Raw genomic sequence first — 16,981 nt, forward strand, 5'->3', positions numbered from 1 at the left:
GTACTCAATGTGGTTTCTGTGGTAAGTTTCTGTTCTGGTCCCCTCTGATTACTCCTTCTTTGTCTTTTTCATGGTTATTCCTTCTGCTGTCAGTACTTTAACCCACCCCCACACTCAACCCCACCAAATTCTTATATCCCTCAGGGCTCCATTCTCTGATAGCTAATTTTCTATACTCCCTCTTTGGAGATGATATAAATATGTATGCAAACATTCCAAATTTAAAAAAGCAAACCAAATTCAGCATCATAAAATACATTTTTATACAAGTAGAAATTATCTCAGGAATGCAAAGATGGTTCAATATCAGAACAATCTATTAACAGATTCAAAAAGAAAATCATCTCAGCTGATGCAGAAAAAGCATTCAACAAAATTCAATACCCATCCACATTTTTAGAAACCCTTAGTAAACTACGATAAAGAGAAATTTCTTAACCTGATATGAAGCTATCTCATAAAAACACAGAGCAAACCTCACGCTTAACAATAAAACTTTAGAAGCATTTCCACATCTCAAGACAAAGATGCCTGTTTTCACCTACTATCAAAACCACACCCTGTCTCCTCACCAATGTAGCAGTACACACACACACACACACACACACACACACACACATACACCACACAACACATAAATATTGGAAAGGAAGACAATAAATTGGTATTTGCTAGAAACATACATTATCTCCACAGATAGTCCAAGAAGTCCGAGAGGGTCTACAGACAAAACTAATTACAGAGTGTGATAAGGTTGCTGAATACAAGATCAACATCCAAAAATTAATACATATGAAGAATAAAAAATTAGAAAATGTAATAAGATATATAAATAAAATATAATCTTCATAATAGAAAGAATAATTTAAAATATCTTTGACAGGGGCGCCTGGGTGGCTCAGTTGGTTAAGCGACCGACTTTGGCTCAGGTCATGATCTCGCAGTTTGTGAGTTCAAGCCCCCATGTCGGGCTCTGTGCTGACAGCTCAGAGCCTGGAGCCTACTTCAGATTCTATGTCTCCCCCTCTCTCTACCCCTCCCCTGCTCATGTTCTGTGTCTCTCTGTCTCTCAATAATAAATAAACATTAAAAAAAATTTTAATATCTTTGACAAAAAGAAAAGATGTTGGTGTGGCATTAACTCAGAACAACAGAATAGAACAGAGATCTCAGAAATATATCCAAGCATAAGGGACCTTTATATGATAGGGGAGATTCATGGAGATATTAGTGATGAAAAGTTGAACTTAAAAAGGATATTGGGATAAATGAGTTTCCGTATGGGAAAAAAGAAAATTGGAACCCTACCTCATTCCATACATAAAGTTAAAATCCAGTTATATTGTTAAAGACTTAAATATAGAACAATAAAACTTAAAAATGTGTGTGTGTGAGACACTTGTGGAGAAAATTACAAACTGTAAATGAAGGACATAAAAGACTTAAATAAATGGCAAGCAACACCATGTTTGTATATGAGAAAGCTAATAATTTAAAGGCAGCAAATGTCTGCAAGCAATATTTTCCCAAGTAAAGCTTGAAGTTCACCTGTATCAAAATTAGGTGATACTAGACTGCTTGTTAAACTGTAGTTTCTTAGGCTCTACTTTAAACCTACTGAATCAGTATGCCTGAGGATGAGGCCCAGGAATCTGCATTTTAGGAAATTTGCCAGATCATTCTTTGGTACACTAAATTTTGAGAACCCTTGCCTTTGGGAAGTAGGTCATGACCTGAATTACACATTAGAATCACCTGGGACCATTTTTAAACTATTCAGATGCCCAGGCCACACCCCAGACCAATTAAATCGGCATTTCTGGGCAAGGCACCTGTGCATCAGCATTTTTTAAGCTCTCCAGTGATGCCAATGTGCAGTCAAGTTTGAGGACCACTGCCCTGGGTGAAGGTACATCAGGTCTGTTCAGTTTGCTGCCTGTCCTCATTTGAACATTTACTTCTAGTGCTAACCTAGTAGAGATTGGATTTTATCCTGATCAAGGCAGGTACAACTCCTTACATAAAGGTTTTAACTTATTCATTTGGTATCCCCAGCCCTCTATCTGATACATAGCAGGGGCTTGGTGGTCATTTTTTTTTTTTGAAATAAATCCAACTAAATAAAGCTGAATGAAATGAATCAATGTGTAGATGGAAAAAATGTTCACCAAACTCTAAATATTCTACTGGATTCAGCAAATCTGCATGGCACCTAGACACAGTGTTACACTGTGAGAGGTAGAGAGGTGAACCAAATACAGCCCTTCTCTCCAAGTGTTTGTGATCTGGTGGAAGGGGCAGATATGGAAAACAGCATCTTATAATCAAGCAGACAATGAGAAGTGTGCAAAGTATAAAAAGGGAATACAAGAAAAATTAGTTCTGAACGGCAAAGCCTGGAAGGTCTCCTTAAAGATTCAGCATCTGAGATTGGCCTCGAAGTATTGCTGAGACTTACCCAGGAAGAAATTAGGGAAATGGACAATTGCCCTAGAAGCGCAGGGCAGTTCTGCCAGCGGGAGCCACGTCAGACGGGCCTTTCTCTAACCTTCATGGGAGACTGTAGGGCAGATACTAAAGGTTCCTTTTCCTTCTGACTTCCTTGTTGCTACTCTCATTTGTCAAATACTTTGCCTCTGGTTTATTAATTCTACCTCCTGGTGCCTCAGCTGATTTCTTCCAGGAAAAGTTTCTCATTAGCATTTCTATGGGGAGCACCTGCCACCCCATCTATCCCTATTAACTGATGTCGAGGGCAATGGGGTTGACTGAGAGGGGAATTTTAATCCCCTCCTCATGACTCATCTCTTTTCTAATTGAGAATGCTAGGTCTAAAGTCACAAACGGCTGCCTCGTGAAATCCATCCTTAATATTAAAAATGATAACAGAGGCATGCTTTCCCGATTTTATAATATCATCTATGTCATATGAGTGTACTAAAGACTAATCAACTTCTTGATTGTGAATAATGAACGACATCTGAGATAGCACTTAATGCAAAAATCCCAGGCTAGTGTGGATAGGTTATGAATTAGATGAACTAGTTGAATTCAGAAGTTTCCTCAAAATCATAGCGTCAAAGACATACGATGTTATCTACTAACTGAATAGTGTAGGAGAAAACCAATTAGTATGTATATGACTCTGCGTGCTGAATATATATTTTACATTATACACCAGAATGGTAAGCTGATGGATTATGTGTCTTTAAGCAAACTGCTCGCATTCATGTCATGTGACAGATGTCACTTGGAAAGCCCATGAGATGAACTAGTCACCATGGTGTAAGCCACCATGATTTATGTAGAGTGGCAGAAGAAAAGGGTTTGTAAATCAAATTATCTCTGAAATGGAACCCAACTTGGCTTCTAATAAGGCAATGTAAGACTCATCTCTGCCAGCCATGGGGTGTACTTAAATTCAGGAGATATTCGGAATCATAGCAAGGAAAAGAACATGAGGCCATAGGGAAGGAATATCAATGTTCCACATAAGCCTACAATTTCCAGGCATCTTTTTTCTCTGTGGTATATCTGATTAATTGCTTATCTTATTTCTTCATATCTACTTTCACCCAAAGTGCATTTATCTATGACTGGTCAATTTTTCTTCTGAAACAAAAAAAACAATGTTAAATTTCACATCAAATCTGTCATGCACTTAAATTGTCCATTAAGGAAATTGATGTCTCTTAGCAACACTCATTCTCTTAATGCTTCAAAACCCTCCTGATTATACAGCAAAATGGAACTGCTGGCCCAAAAGTCACATGCATAATTAAATTTTACAGAAGACCCAAATGAGAAAAATAATTTTTTTGAGGTGCTTAGAGATTTTTTTTGATAGGTTGGTGGAGTTCTGATAGTCACTAAAATAATCATTCTCACCAGCTGCAAGAGCACAGCCTTCCCCCATTCAATCCCATCACTTGCAGTATGAGTATATTTCTAAGTATTTTTTTAATATTTATTTATTTAAAAATTTTTTTTCAACGTTTTTTATTTATTTTTGGGACAGAGAGAGACAGAGCATGAACGGGGAAGGGTCAGAGAGAGAGGGAGACACAGAATCGGAAACAGGCTCCAGGCTCCGAGCCATCAGCCCAGAGCCTGACGCGGGGCTCGAACTCACGGACCGCGACGAACTCACGGACCGCGAGATCGTGACCTGGCTGAAGTCGGACGCTTAACCGACTGCGCCACCCAGGCGCCCCTAATATTTATTTATTTTAGAGAGAGAGACAGAGTGAGAGCAGGGGAGGAGCAGAGAGAGAGAGGGAGACACAGAACTCAAAGCAGGCTCCAGGCTCTGAGCTGTCAGCACAGAGCCCGATGTGGGGCTCGAACTCACGAATGGCGAGATCGTGACTTGGGCCAAAGTCGGACGCTTAACCGACTGAGCCGCCCAGGCAGCCCTGAGTATATTTCTAACTGTAAAGCCTGCCATGTTTGCTGTACAGGTATGGTAGGGTTTTGTGGGGAAGAGGCCAGATGGAACAAAGGTACAGGCCAAAATATTTGGAGGGTTGTATCTGAAGGGTAGGTCATTCCCTGACTGTCCAGCCAATAATCCATGAACAAAGCGAGTCCGACTACCTTGGAAACATAAACTGAGGAGGATCACCAAAGGAGATTTGAGAATTTGGGATCTCTCTTGATTGGCCTTGACTCCGTGGAGGCGAGGAGGGGTAGTTCCTCTGAGGAAGCGAGGTGGGTGTTAAAGTTCCACCCACCTCAGGGTAGTAGGATGGGAGTAGGAAGATGAGGAGACCAGATCCAAAATCTGTGATGTCGGGCCAATCGCAGGGCTCTTGGGGAATGAAGCGGGGCCCGCCTGGTAAACAAGAAAGCCAGGACAGAGTCGCAATACTACATCTCGGCTTTGTTGTTTATGCTCCTTGTCTATTTGCTCCCTTCCTTTCTTTTGGACCGTCTCTTGGTAGTAGCATGAAGAAATTGTGAAAATTCCACTCCTGATGGCTAGGAGCCAAGGAAAACAATCTTGCCTGACCGAAGCCATGAAAAAAAAAAAGTAGTGCACTCCTGGGGGACCACTGTGGTCGTGATAAAAATAAACCAAGAGAGAAATGCCAAGTGGGAGGTGGAATTCAGGAAGATGGATTAGGAGCCAAATATTAGCTGCCCCCTCTCATTGGAGAATGCTTTCCAGAGTCAAAATCTGGGAGGGAGAGGACTTTTGTCTAAAAAGGAAGGATATCTATCTATACTATGCTTCGCTCAGCATATGAGGGAGTGGTCGTTACGTTCATTGGAGAAAGACATCAGTCCGACATGAGGCTACATATAGTGTCTTGGCAAAAGGTACTAACTCTGCAGTCCCCCCAACCACAGTCTCCTGCAGGAAGGAGGCAACTGGCTGTGGCATTGATGAAGGACCCCATAAGCCACATTTTGAACACCGCTAGCTCATTTATTCATCATGCACATCTGTTTCCCCAGAGACCCTACAGCCCAATATTACATGTTCAGAGTCAAATGTGATCTGTTAGCTTCTTGATCTGGGTTAAAACATTAGGGCAGGATGGAAAACTAAGCACTCACAAATACATATTGTTGGATATATGAAGGGTGAGAAAGCAAGTTGGAAGGGCTGAGGCTGCAGCCGAAGGAGAATTCTAGAAGGATGGAGAGAGGGAGAGGGTATGAGAGATGGAGGGAGGGAGGGAGAGAGAGAGGCAGAAAGACACACACACACACACACACACACACACACACACAGAGGGAAAATGGATATGCCCTTTCTTGGAGGCATTCATTTACAGGGAATTTAAATGTGCTAAAGAAGGGCTTCTCAGTGGTAGCAGAATGAGCAACACAACTGGAGAAGATAAAGGGAAAGGAGAAAGGAAATACATCAACAGGGGAAAAGGCTGGAGGTACCTAGAAAGTGGAAATCAGGATAACGAGGCGTCATGCACAGGTTGTAATGGAACTAAGACATTGATTTCACCTACGATGTGCCAGGCATAATTCTCCTCCTCAGCATCTCATGTAATCCTCACGATGTCTAGTGCGGTACCAGGCATATAGTAGGTGCTCAAAAATATGTCGAATATTAATGTTTAATAAATGAACAAGCAATTCTAAGAGAACAGCCTATCATCAATCGCATCTTACAAGAACCGAAGGCCCAGAAAGGTAAAGAAATGTGCTCAGTGTGTCACAGCTACTAAGAGGAGGAAGGAATCTGACTTCAAAAGCCTGATGTAGAAGGAGGAGGGTGATTTCCAAGAGCCCTGCCGGGATTCTGGAAAAGGGTGTGGTGCTTGGATGTCTCCCGGGGACTGAGAGAGGGAGGGAAGAATGAAAGGCCAAGTGGACTGGGCTACGGAGGAGGGGGACTGGGCATTTGGAAAGAGTTCTTCTAGGAGGATGGGGCCCTGCGGGAAGGCACCAAGGCCAGCGGGCAGCAGCTCAGCCAGCAAGGGGCAGCATCCAGGCGAATGCAGCTGGTGAGGTGGGTGGGGCAGAAGGGCACAACCTGTGAAGAAACAGCAAAGGGTCTCTGTTGAGCAGGCAGGGATCTGAGGTGGGGGGAAAAGTGGCTAAAGTGGTATAGGGAAAGACTGGGCAGGCCGGGATGGATAGCGCTAACAGCCTTCCCATAAGAAAGCAGAAAGAAGCCAGCCCTGGAAGGGTGTCTGGGATGCGGCTGGGGCGAGGGTGTGGTCTGGAAGGGGAGGGGCTGCGTGTGCGGCCTGCGATGCAGAAAACGAGCCTCGGCCTGGCAGCTTTCGGGAAAGGGTAAGGGTGTCTTGTCGCCTGCGCCGAGGCCCGCGTCTCACCTGTAGGAGCTGCTCACCGCGCTCGCCACCTCCTCGCGGATTTGCCTGTTGAGGGCGTCCGCCGCTGCACGCCCCTTGCCACCCTCGGGGACCGCGGCCTGGACCTGGGCCTGGGCTGCGGGCAGCGGCGTCTGCTCCGGCCCCTGCCCCTCGGCGCGACGCAGCATCCAGGCGGGCCCGGGCTTCCTGCGTGTGTCGCGCTCATCGGCACCGGAGGGCTTTCCGGCTGCGAGGCCACCCGCTCCGCCAGGGGTCGCCTCCTGCTCCTGGGCCTCGGCGGCGGCCTGCGCGGGCCAGCGCTCCTGGCTCTGCGGCCGGCGCTTGGACGCCCCGAGAATTGGCACCGAAGCCTGGGAGGTCGCGGGGATCTGCACGGGCTTGGGAATCCACGGGTGGTCTCCGCGGCGCGGCAGCGGCCAGGCGCGGAAGTCCTTCTGGTACTGGGTCTCGCGCTCGAAGGGGGCGTCGGAAGGCTGGTACTCGCTGCGCGGCCGGCAGCTCGGCTCGGGCCGCTGCACCTTCCAGGCGCGGTAGTCCTGACGCATCACCGAGTCCGCGGGGCCCGCGCTGGAGGCGGAGCCGGAGGCCGGGCCGGGGCCGGGCCCGCTCCGGCCGGGGGCAGCCGCCGCCTCGCGTTCGCCGCTAGGCCCCGGCGCCGGCCCCGTTGCCCGGGCAACTGCATCCAACTCGCCCTGGGCCGGCTGCGTCTCTATGGCGACCGCCCGCGCCGAGGGGGGTGCGTGCGCCGACTGCGCCTGCTGCTGCGGCGGCGGCGGCTGTGGCGGGGCGCTCGGGGCCTCGGTGGCCTCCGAGTACTTGGTGAAAACCAGCGGCACAGCGATGTCCGCCTTGTCCAGCTGGTTCCAGAAGCGGGCGATGCAGCAGGCCCGCGTGATGCACGGCCACGCCATGATGCTAGCTGCAAAGCTGGCCCTCCCTCTTTCTTTTTTGTGGTTCTAAAGCAAGTCTCTAATCTTACTTCAGTCCCTTGGCCCTCGACCAGTCGCTAATCTGGTTCCCACTGTTTTTCCCTCGGTGGCCTGAGCTACCTCGGTCTCCTCCCTCGGAGAGCACCCAGGAAGGTCAAGCTATCACTGAGATAAAGTCCATAAAGTCCCCCGATTACCGGCTGCAAACGCCTCCGGGAGCCGCCTGCAAAGGTCTTGGGAGAGCTGTCGGCTGCGGGCACCGATGGTTGAGACACAAGGCGTTCCCGAGTCCCCGGGCGAGGGCGTCTGGGTCGCGCCCCTCCCTGCTGTGGCGGCGGCGCGCAGACCCCGGCCAAGCGAGGCGACGCGAGGCGAGGTGGCTGCGGGCTTAAGCCATGGCGTAGAGGAAAGGCCGAGGAGTGTGGCTTTCGGGTCCACGAACGAGGCTCTATTTTCCTACTCCGAGGCGTCCCGTCGCAGCCGGCCACCTAGCAGGCAGGGCTCGGAGGCGATCACCTCCAGCGGAGACCGAGCATTGCTGCAGCAGCTGCTCCCAATGATGCTGCAGCCACTGCCGCTGCCGTCTCTGCTGCAGGGAAGCGGCCCCACCCTTATCTACGGCTCGGCAGGGGGAAAAAAATCCAGGAAAGATGCTGAGAGAAAGCGCGCTGCAGAAAAAAATCACCTGCTGTCGTCAGCGCGCGCTGCTGGGAGCTCGCCCTCGCTCTTTCCCCTCCCCCCTCGGCTCTGGCAGCTCCTCCCTCCTCAGCTCCTAGGCAACAGCAGAATCTGGGGCCTAGGTGGGTTCTAGTCCCAGCCTGGTGACTGACGTGCTGTCCTCATGCCGGTCGCCTCCCCTCCGGGAGCCTGAGGCTCCTGTTTTGTAAAATAGGGCCAATCGCGGAGGTGGGGGGATTCGGTTTTTAAAATATGAAGGATATCCCTAGTGAAATGTCTGTCCCAGAATAGATGCTTTTTAAAGAGAAAGCTGGTGTTATTGGCCAGTTACTAGGCGGGATTGGCTAGTAACTCGGTTTGGCTGACTCCTGATCCAAGCACTTGCTAGTCATGCACAAACCTTGTTCAGATGTGTGGGGATGTGAGTCCCCAGGCTGGTGGTGCGGTAGCCGTTCCTTTTTTAGAGGTCTTTTAGGGGAAAGGTGTCTTAGAGCTGCCCAAGAGCTACCAGCCCCTATTCAGCCCAGGGGCCACACTGGGGAGAGACATGGAAAAGAACATTCCTGGAAGGGACCTAAGTGTGGAGATTGGGGGCAGAAAGGAAACAAGGGGACAGACTCCTAGGGCAGGGTGGGTCCTGATGCAAAGGGACATTCTGGCATGTTCCTGACCCCTGGCTTTTGCTCTTCCTCTACCTAAGAGGCACGGTAGATCTTGGAGTTAGTCAGGCTTGATTAAGCTCTGACACTTACTATCCGTGTCACTTGGGCAAGTTGGATCATCCCTGGGCCTCAGTAGCTTCATTTATAGAATGGAGGAAATGATAGTTACCTCCAAGTGATTTGCTGAAGATAGTTAAGGTCTCAGAGTGGAAGCTTTGAGTCAAATCAAATCCACAGTGATTCAAATTCTGGCTTTTACATTCCTTAGCTGTACGGCCATGGACATATCACTGCACCTTTATGGTCTTTTATCTGTGAACAGGGGTACCAATTCTGAACTTGCAAGATTGTTGTGAGAATTAAAATGAGATATATTGAGATATATATATATATATATATATATATATATATATATATATCTATCTCCATGCTCAGCACAGAGCCTTATGTGGGGCTCCATCCCATGACTGTGAGATCATGACCTGAGCCAAAATCAAGATTTGGACACTTAACCGACTGAGCAACCTGGACATCCCTAAAATGAGATATTGCACTAAAAATGCTTACCACAACATCTGGCATACAGCAATGGCTCAGTGAGTGGTAGCTATTGGTAGTCAAAGGACCCACCCAGGAAACCCTAGGTGGAGCTTCCCAAGCAGGCCAGCCACTTGGACATCTTCTCCAGGAAGACCTCTTGTTTTTCTAAGTACTTTGGCCTCTTCTTCATGGCCCCCCATTTATGTCTCCTATTCTGTGTTCTACTGTCTATCCCTAGCAACATTCACTGGTCTTCATCTCTGCTTCTCTCCAAGATAGGTAGAGTTTTCAGCATCAAGTAAGCTGGGGCATTGGTGTTTCTGGGGAAGGAAGTCACTTATGTATTTAGATTGGGAACTGACTGCAAAACGCAGCTGGTCTGTGTGTGTGTGTGTGTGTGTGTGTGTGTGTGTGTGTGTGTGTGTTTTAACCTTAGAATCAAACAGGATGAGAAGACAACTCTGATTAATCAATTACCTGTTGAACTTCCTCCTACTTGGGTCTTTGTCTTTTTATGATTTGATTTGAGTTCCGCAAATAATATGGTGCCTGGCACTGTTTTCCAGTCATTAGGAAATACATTTCTATAAACAACATAATCTGGTCTGACCCCCAGTTCTGCAGAACTCCCTGGGATTTGGTGCGTGTCTTTCCAAAAATGATTTTCAAAGGGATTGGAAACTGGCAGGGGCTACTGAGAGTCATTGAGACTTTACCCTGCTTTCATTTAACAAGTCTAGTCTCCTGATGTCCACTCTGTGCCTTGGGCATGGTGGAACACAAACGAATTCTAGCTCCGAGGGAGCCCTCAATTAGAGGGGTGTGTTATGGGAGGACTGGGAGACAGACAAAATAAACAATTAGCAAGCAGTATGGTCAGCGTAACAGAGGTTCATTCATAAGGTGCTGAATGTATGACTAAGGAGAGATGAGTAGAAGCTCTCCTATCAGTATTGTAAGTAAGAGTATTCCAGGCAACTTCATCATCAATATCACCTTCCACCTTCATTCATTTGGATTTTTAAACCACATTCAATGGTACAACTTTCTTGAACCATCCAGTACCTGATAGGATAGATAAATCTAATGGTTACCTGTTTCTGTTGCTTGCTCAGCATCCATTCTGATGACAGCAGCACCTCATTATTTGTCTGTTGGGAACCACTTCTTTCTGACTTTCAGTTCCCATGGTTGGCATAGGATTAACCCTACTTGATCCACCTTCCAGAGATGACTATGTGACCCACCCCTATTTACCAGGGCACTGCATCCCCATGGCCAAAGTGACTAGTTTATGATGGACATGTGATCCCCACTGGAGCAATTAGAGGAAATCCTAGACTTCAGTTGGAACTATTTGTAAGGAGCCACTCTCTCTCTCTCTCTCTCTCTTTTTACTGGAATTGCTAAAATGAGAGACCATTAGGATAATGTTGTTAGTGACCATCTTTGCCATCACTGGGGGAGCAGGGAGCCTGCTTGCCCAAGGTTGAAGCAAACACAGAGAAAGTTAGAAGAGGACACAGGATTCTGCTGATGCCTATGAAGACTGCAACTTACTTCTCAAAGCCCATTCTCACCTTCTTCCCATAACAGAAGCCTCCAAGTTTTAGGTGGGCTCTTGGTCACCCAGCAAAAGACTACATTTCCCAGGCTCCTTTGCAACAAAGAGCAATCATAGGTACTTGCAAGTCACTTCCTTAAAAGAAGTTGCTTGTGTTCAGTTTCATCTTTCTCCCTTCCCATAGGGTAGAGTGTGGACATGGTAGAGGTGAACTATCATCTAGGTAGTTGAGATGATTATGATATGGTGGTTAAGAACATTCTGGTGCCAGGATTTAACCCTAGGTAGGGGAGGGTAGAAGAAGCAGATAGAAGAAAACTATCTGGGGTGACCTCATAGGATGGAGCTGCCTAACAGCCTTAGACCACTTCATTGCTTCTGGAATGTTACGTGAGAAAGAAATAACACTTCTCTCTTGTCTGAACCACTGCTTTGAAGGTGTCTATTTTAGTATATTAGTCATTTGAGGATCTGGCTATGCTTAAACTAACTTGAGGAATAAGAAAACAGCACGGAACTAAAATGCTGGAGAATAATATCACGTCTGATGGGAGGGAGTGATCAGATTTCAAGTATTCTAAAGTCCTTTTATGTTTGTAAGGAGAGATACTGATTAAATCATTAACCTAAAATGGTTGTCAACTTAAAAATGCACATTAAAAGAAAGAAACGGAGTGGGGGGTACCTGGGTGGCTCAGTCAGTTAAGCATCCGACTTTGGCTCAGGTCATGATCCTGCAGTTTGTGATTTTGGGCCCCACATCAGGCTCCGCACTGACAGTGCAGAGCCACTTGGGATTCTCTCCCTCTCTCTTTGCTCCTCTCCCACTAGCACACTCTCTATCTCTCTCAAAATAAATAAATAAACTTAAAAAATAAATAAAATAAATAAAAGTAAAAGAAAGAAAAGAATATAGAAAACTTCATCAAGAGCAGAAAAAGGGTAAAAATTAGCAAAGAAGAAACATGGCAAATAGCAAATACAATATAAAGTGGTAGAAATATTTTTAAATATATTAGTGATTGAGGTAAATGTAAATAATCAAAATTTTCTGGTTACAAGACAGAGAATGTCAGATTGGAGAAAAACACAAAACAAAGCAAAAGGCGACCAGACATTGTTTTCAAGAGACATAATTAAAACATACTGACATAAACATGGGGGGAAACCTGATGGGAAAAGATATAGTAAAAACATACTAACCAAAAGGAAGTTGTACAATTATATTACAATTAAACAAACAATGCTTCTAAATTGACTCATGAGTTTAAAAAGAAATTAGAGGGGCTCCTGGGTGGCTCAGTTGCTTAAGCATCCGACTTCAGCTCAGGTCATGATCTCACGGTCTGTGAGTTCGAGCCCCACATCGGGCTCTGTGCTGACAGCTCAGAGCCTGGAGCCTACTTTGGATTCTGTGTCTCCCTCTCTCTCTACCCCTCCCCCACTTGCACTCTGTCTCTCTCTCTCAAAAAAAAATAAATATTAAAAAATTTTTTTCAAAAGAAATTATAACGGATACTAGAAAATAATCAGAACTGAAAGAAAATGAAAACACTGCATATCAAAGTTTATGGGCTACAGCTAAAAACAATATTCACAGAGAAATTTATAACCTAAATACATACTTTAGAAACAAATACTATTAAAAAATACTCTAGTGATTAAATTCAAGAAGTTAGAGACAGTACAGAACAAACCAAAGAAAGGAGAAGGGGGAAAAAAATAAAGAAAATAGCAAGGTAATTAAATATGTAATGACCATACATTGGAGACTGTCAAAAAATCCAAAAGCTTCTTCCTTAACATAAACAAATCTCTGACAGGCTTATCCAGAAACAAAAACAAACAAGCAAAAAAGAAGTCACACACCAACAATTTTTAGGATTGTAACAGGAAAGACAGTTGCAAATATAGCAGATATTTAAAGAATGGTTGGCCAGAATTACTCTTAGCTGATAAATTTGAAAAAACTTACGCAGTAGCTAATTTCCAGGCTTGCCTACAATTGTCTTGACTTCCTGGTGGCCACAGCTTTGTGAAGTCCTCTCCCACATTGACTAGAGCTGACCTGTGTAACCAGTAGGATATCATGAAAATGATGGCATGTGACTTTCAAAACTGGGTCAAAAAAGACTGTGGTTTCACTTTGTTCTCTCTTGGATCACTCACTCTGGGGGAGCCAGTCCCATACTGTGATGATACCCAAGCAACTCCATGGAGAGCTCCACATGGTGAGGAACTGAGGCCTCACCCTCTCAGCCATATGAGTGACCCAAATTAGGAGGGAATCTTCTAGACTCACTCAAAGGTTCAAAGGATGGCGACCCTGGCTGACATCTTGACTGCAACTTCATGGGAGACCTTGAACCCAAAGCACCCAGCTCGTCATTCCTGACTAGGAATCCAGGAATCTGACCACAGAAACTATGTGAGATAAATATTTCTTGTTATTGAAAGTGCTAAGTTTGGGGGTAATTTATTTTAGCTGAGTTATATGTATTTATTTTAAGTAGACTTTATTTTTTAGAGAAGTTTTAGGTTCACAGCAAAATGGAGCAGAGACTACAGAGAGTTCTCATTTCCCCTCCTCCCACACCCACACAGCTTCCCTCACTGTCAACAACCTATCCCAGAATGGTACATTTATTATGATTGGTGAGCCCACATTGATGCTACATCACCCAAAGTCCACAGTCTACATTAGGCTTTACTCTTGGTGTTTTACCTTCTATGGGTTTTGACAAAAGTTCAATAACATGTAGCCACCATCATAGTACCACACGAAATATCTTTACTGCCTAAAAAAAAAATCCTCTCTGCTCTGCAGATTCATCCCCCTCTCCCTCTAACCCCTGGCAACCAGTGATCTTGGATTTGTCTTTAGTACTATCTCCATGGTTTTACCTGTTCCAGAATGTCATTGGGATCGTACAATATATATAGCCTTGTCAGCTTGGCTTCTTTCACTTAGTAATGTACACTTTTTGTTAATGTTTACTTATTTTTGAGAGACAGAGAAAGCACTAGCAGGGGAGGAGCAGAGAGAGAGGGAGACACAGAATCCAAAGCAGGCTCCAGGCTCTGAGCTGTGAGCACAGAGCCCGACACGGGGCTCGAACTCACAGACTGCGAGATCATGACCTGAGCTGAAGTCAGATGCTCAACCGACTGAGCCACCCAGGTGCCCCAGTAACATACACTTAAGTTTCCTCCGTGTCTTTCTATGGCTTGATAGCTCCTTTCTTTTTAGTACTAAATAATGTTTCATTCGATACACCACAGTTAATTATCCATTGACTTACTGAGGGATCTCCTGGCTTCCAAGTTCTGGAACTATAAATAAAACCGCTATAAATATCTGTGTACAAGTGTTTGTACTGACATAGATTTTCAACTCCTTTGAGTAAATTCGAAGGAGCATGATTACTGCAGCATACGATAAGACTATATTTAGTTTTGTAAGAAACCACTCCACTGACTTCCAAAGTGGGTGTACCATTTGCATTCCCACCTGCAATGAGTGAGAGTTCCTGTTGCTCTACATCCTTACCAGCATTTGGTGACGCCGGGGTTCCGCATTTGGGTCATTCTAATCCGTGTGTAGTAGTATTTCATTGCTGTTTGAATTGCATTTACCTAATGACATACGATGTGGAGCATCTTTTCTCGTGCCCATTTATCATTTGTACATTTTCTTTGGTGAGGTGTCTGCTCTGGTCTTCTGCCTGTTTTTAATCAGATTGTTCATTTTCTTACGGTGAGTTTTGAGAATTCTTACTGTATTTTGGGTAATAGTCCTTTAGCAGATACACCTCTTGCAAATATTTTTCACGGTTTGTGGCTTGTCTTCTCATTCACTTGATGGTGTCTTTTGCAGAGAAGAAGTGCTTAATTTTAATGAAATCCAGCTTATTGATTTCTCCTTTAATGGATTGTGCCTTTGGTGTTACAACTAAAAAGTCACTGCTGGGGGGCGGCTGGATAGCTCAGTTGGTTAAGTGTCAGACTCTTGATTTCAGCTCAGGTCATGATCTTGTGATTGTGAGGTGGAGCCCCACACGGAGCCCCACATAGAGACCCTGTGTTGGGCTCCATGTTGGCTCCATGTCCGGCTCCCCACTGGGCCACTGGGCATGGAGCCTGCTTGAGATTCTCTCCCCCCCTCCCCCATCCCTCCCCTGTTCATGCTCTTTCTCTCTCTCTCAAAAGTAAATAAAAATTTAAAAACTTAAAAGTCATTGCCATACCCAAGATCGTGTAGATTTTCTCCTATGTTATCTTCTAGGAGTTCTATTGTTTTGCATTGTACATGTAAGTTTATGATCATTACGTTGTGTGACAGCCTAGTGTCTAGATTTTTTTTTATCATATGGATGTCTAGTTGTTCCAGCACCATTGTTGAAAAGACTTTTTCTTCACTGTATTGCCTTTGCTCCTTCGTCAAAGATCAGTTGACTATATTCATGTCGCTCTATTCTTGAGTACTCTATTCTGTCCCTTGATCTATCTGCCTGTTCTTTCACCAGTACTATGCTGTACTGATTACTGTAGCTTTATAGTAAGTCCTGACATCAGGTAGCATCAGCCCTCCAATTTTGTACTTTTCTTTCAGTATTGTGTTAGCTATTCTGAGTCTTTTGCCTCTCCATATAAACCTTAGAGTTGGTTTATTGATATCCACAAAATAACTTGCTGGGATTTTGATTGGGATTGCATTGAAGTTTGGGGGTGATTTATTATTCAGCAAGAGACAACTAACCCACCAAGGGGAAAGAAGGAATTCTGAGGAAAAAAATATATCTTACTAAAATTGATTTAAAAAGGAATAGAAAACTTGAGTAGTTCAATAAATTGAATCAGTTGCTAAAAATATACCTATAAAGGAAAACCAAACAAGATAAAACAAAATATGTGATCTATTTGATTTTACAGGTGAGTCTCACAAAACTCATAGAGCAGACAATCTGTATGTTATGCAAATTATTCCATTAAGCAGAAAAAAGGGAAACTTCCCATTCCAGTTTAGAAAGTCAATATGATAGATGTACCATGACAAACTAGACAGGAACAATAAGAAGAAAAATTAGAGGCCAAACATAGATATAAAAATCTTAAATAAATTGTTAGCAAACAGTTCAGAATTGTACATAAAAATTATGATTTATCAGTTTTAAGTAATGTTTGTCCACAAATGAACACTGGTTTAATAATAAAATCTGTAGAAATAATACTACATGCTAACAAATTCAGTAGAAACATCATACAACAGGGGTACCTGGATGGCTCAGTCAGTTAAGTGTCCAACTTTTGATTTCGGCTCAGGTCATGATCGCACAGTTCGTGAGTTTGAGCCCCACAATGGGCTATGTGCTGACAGCGCAGAGCTTGCCTGGGACTCTCTCTCTCTGCATCTACCCTGTTTGCTCTCTCTCTCTCTCTCTCTCAAAATAAATAAACTTAAAAAAATATTTTAAATAAAAAGGAAACACATAACCATTTCAAATAGATGTATTTTGAAAAACATGATAAAAGTTGACACCCATTAATTAATTTTAAAAACTCTTAGCAAGGTAGAACTTTCTATTATGTCAAAGGATAGGTATCAAAAACCTACTAGAAATAGTATATTTTAAAATATTCACAGTATGATCTTGATCTTTTTGTACTTGAGGGCTGATTTGTGTCCCAGTATGTGGTCTATTCTGGAGAACATTCCATGTGCACTAGAGAAGAATGTATATTCCGCTGCTTTAGGATGAAATGTTCTGAATGTATCTATTATGTCCATCTAGTCCAGTGTGT

The 16,981-nt window shown here is 44.4% G+C and overlaps 2 protein-coding genes across 6 annotated transcripts in view; one reads left to right on the plus strand and one right to left on the minus strand.

Annotated features, from left to right (window-relative positions):
* RPS3 (ribosomal protein S3) overlaps positions 1–16,981 on the plus strand; it is a 780,806-nt gene that overhangs the window by 236,523 nt on the left and 527,302 nt on the right. The gene's annotated exons all lie outside the window — the stretch shown is intronic.
* Positions 1–16,981, minus strand: part of MAP6 (microtubule associated protein 6) — a 160,360-nt gene that overhangs the window by 67,429 nt on the left and 75,950 nt on the right. For all 5 annotated transcript variants that reach the window (XM_049619567.1, XM_049619561.1, XM_049619571.1 and 2 more), the window contains 3 exons: positions 13,155–13,247; positions 9,245–9,387; positions 6,807–8,403 (listed from right to left, as the gene is read on the minus strand). In XM_049619567.1, the coding sequence (XP_049475524.1) occupies positions 6,807–7,717 (911 nt within the window). In that variant the 5' untranslated portion in view covers positions 7,718–8,403; positions 9,245–9,387; positions 13,155–13,247. The remainder of the gene's footprint in view (positions 1–6,806; positions 8,404–9,244; positions 9,388–13,154; positions 13,248–16,981) is intronic.

This window comes from Panthera uncia, chromosome D1 (assembly GCF_023721935.1).
Source record: "Panthera uncia isolate 11264 chromosome D1, Puncia_PCG_1.0, whole genome shotgun sequence".
In the NCBI taxonomy this organism is placed as follows: Eukaryota; Metazoa; Chordata; class Mammalia; order Carnivora; family Felidae; genus Panthera; species Panthera uncia.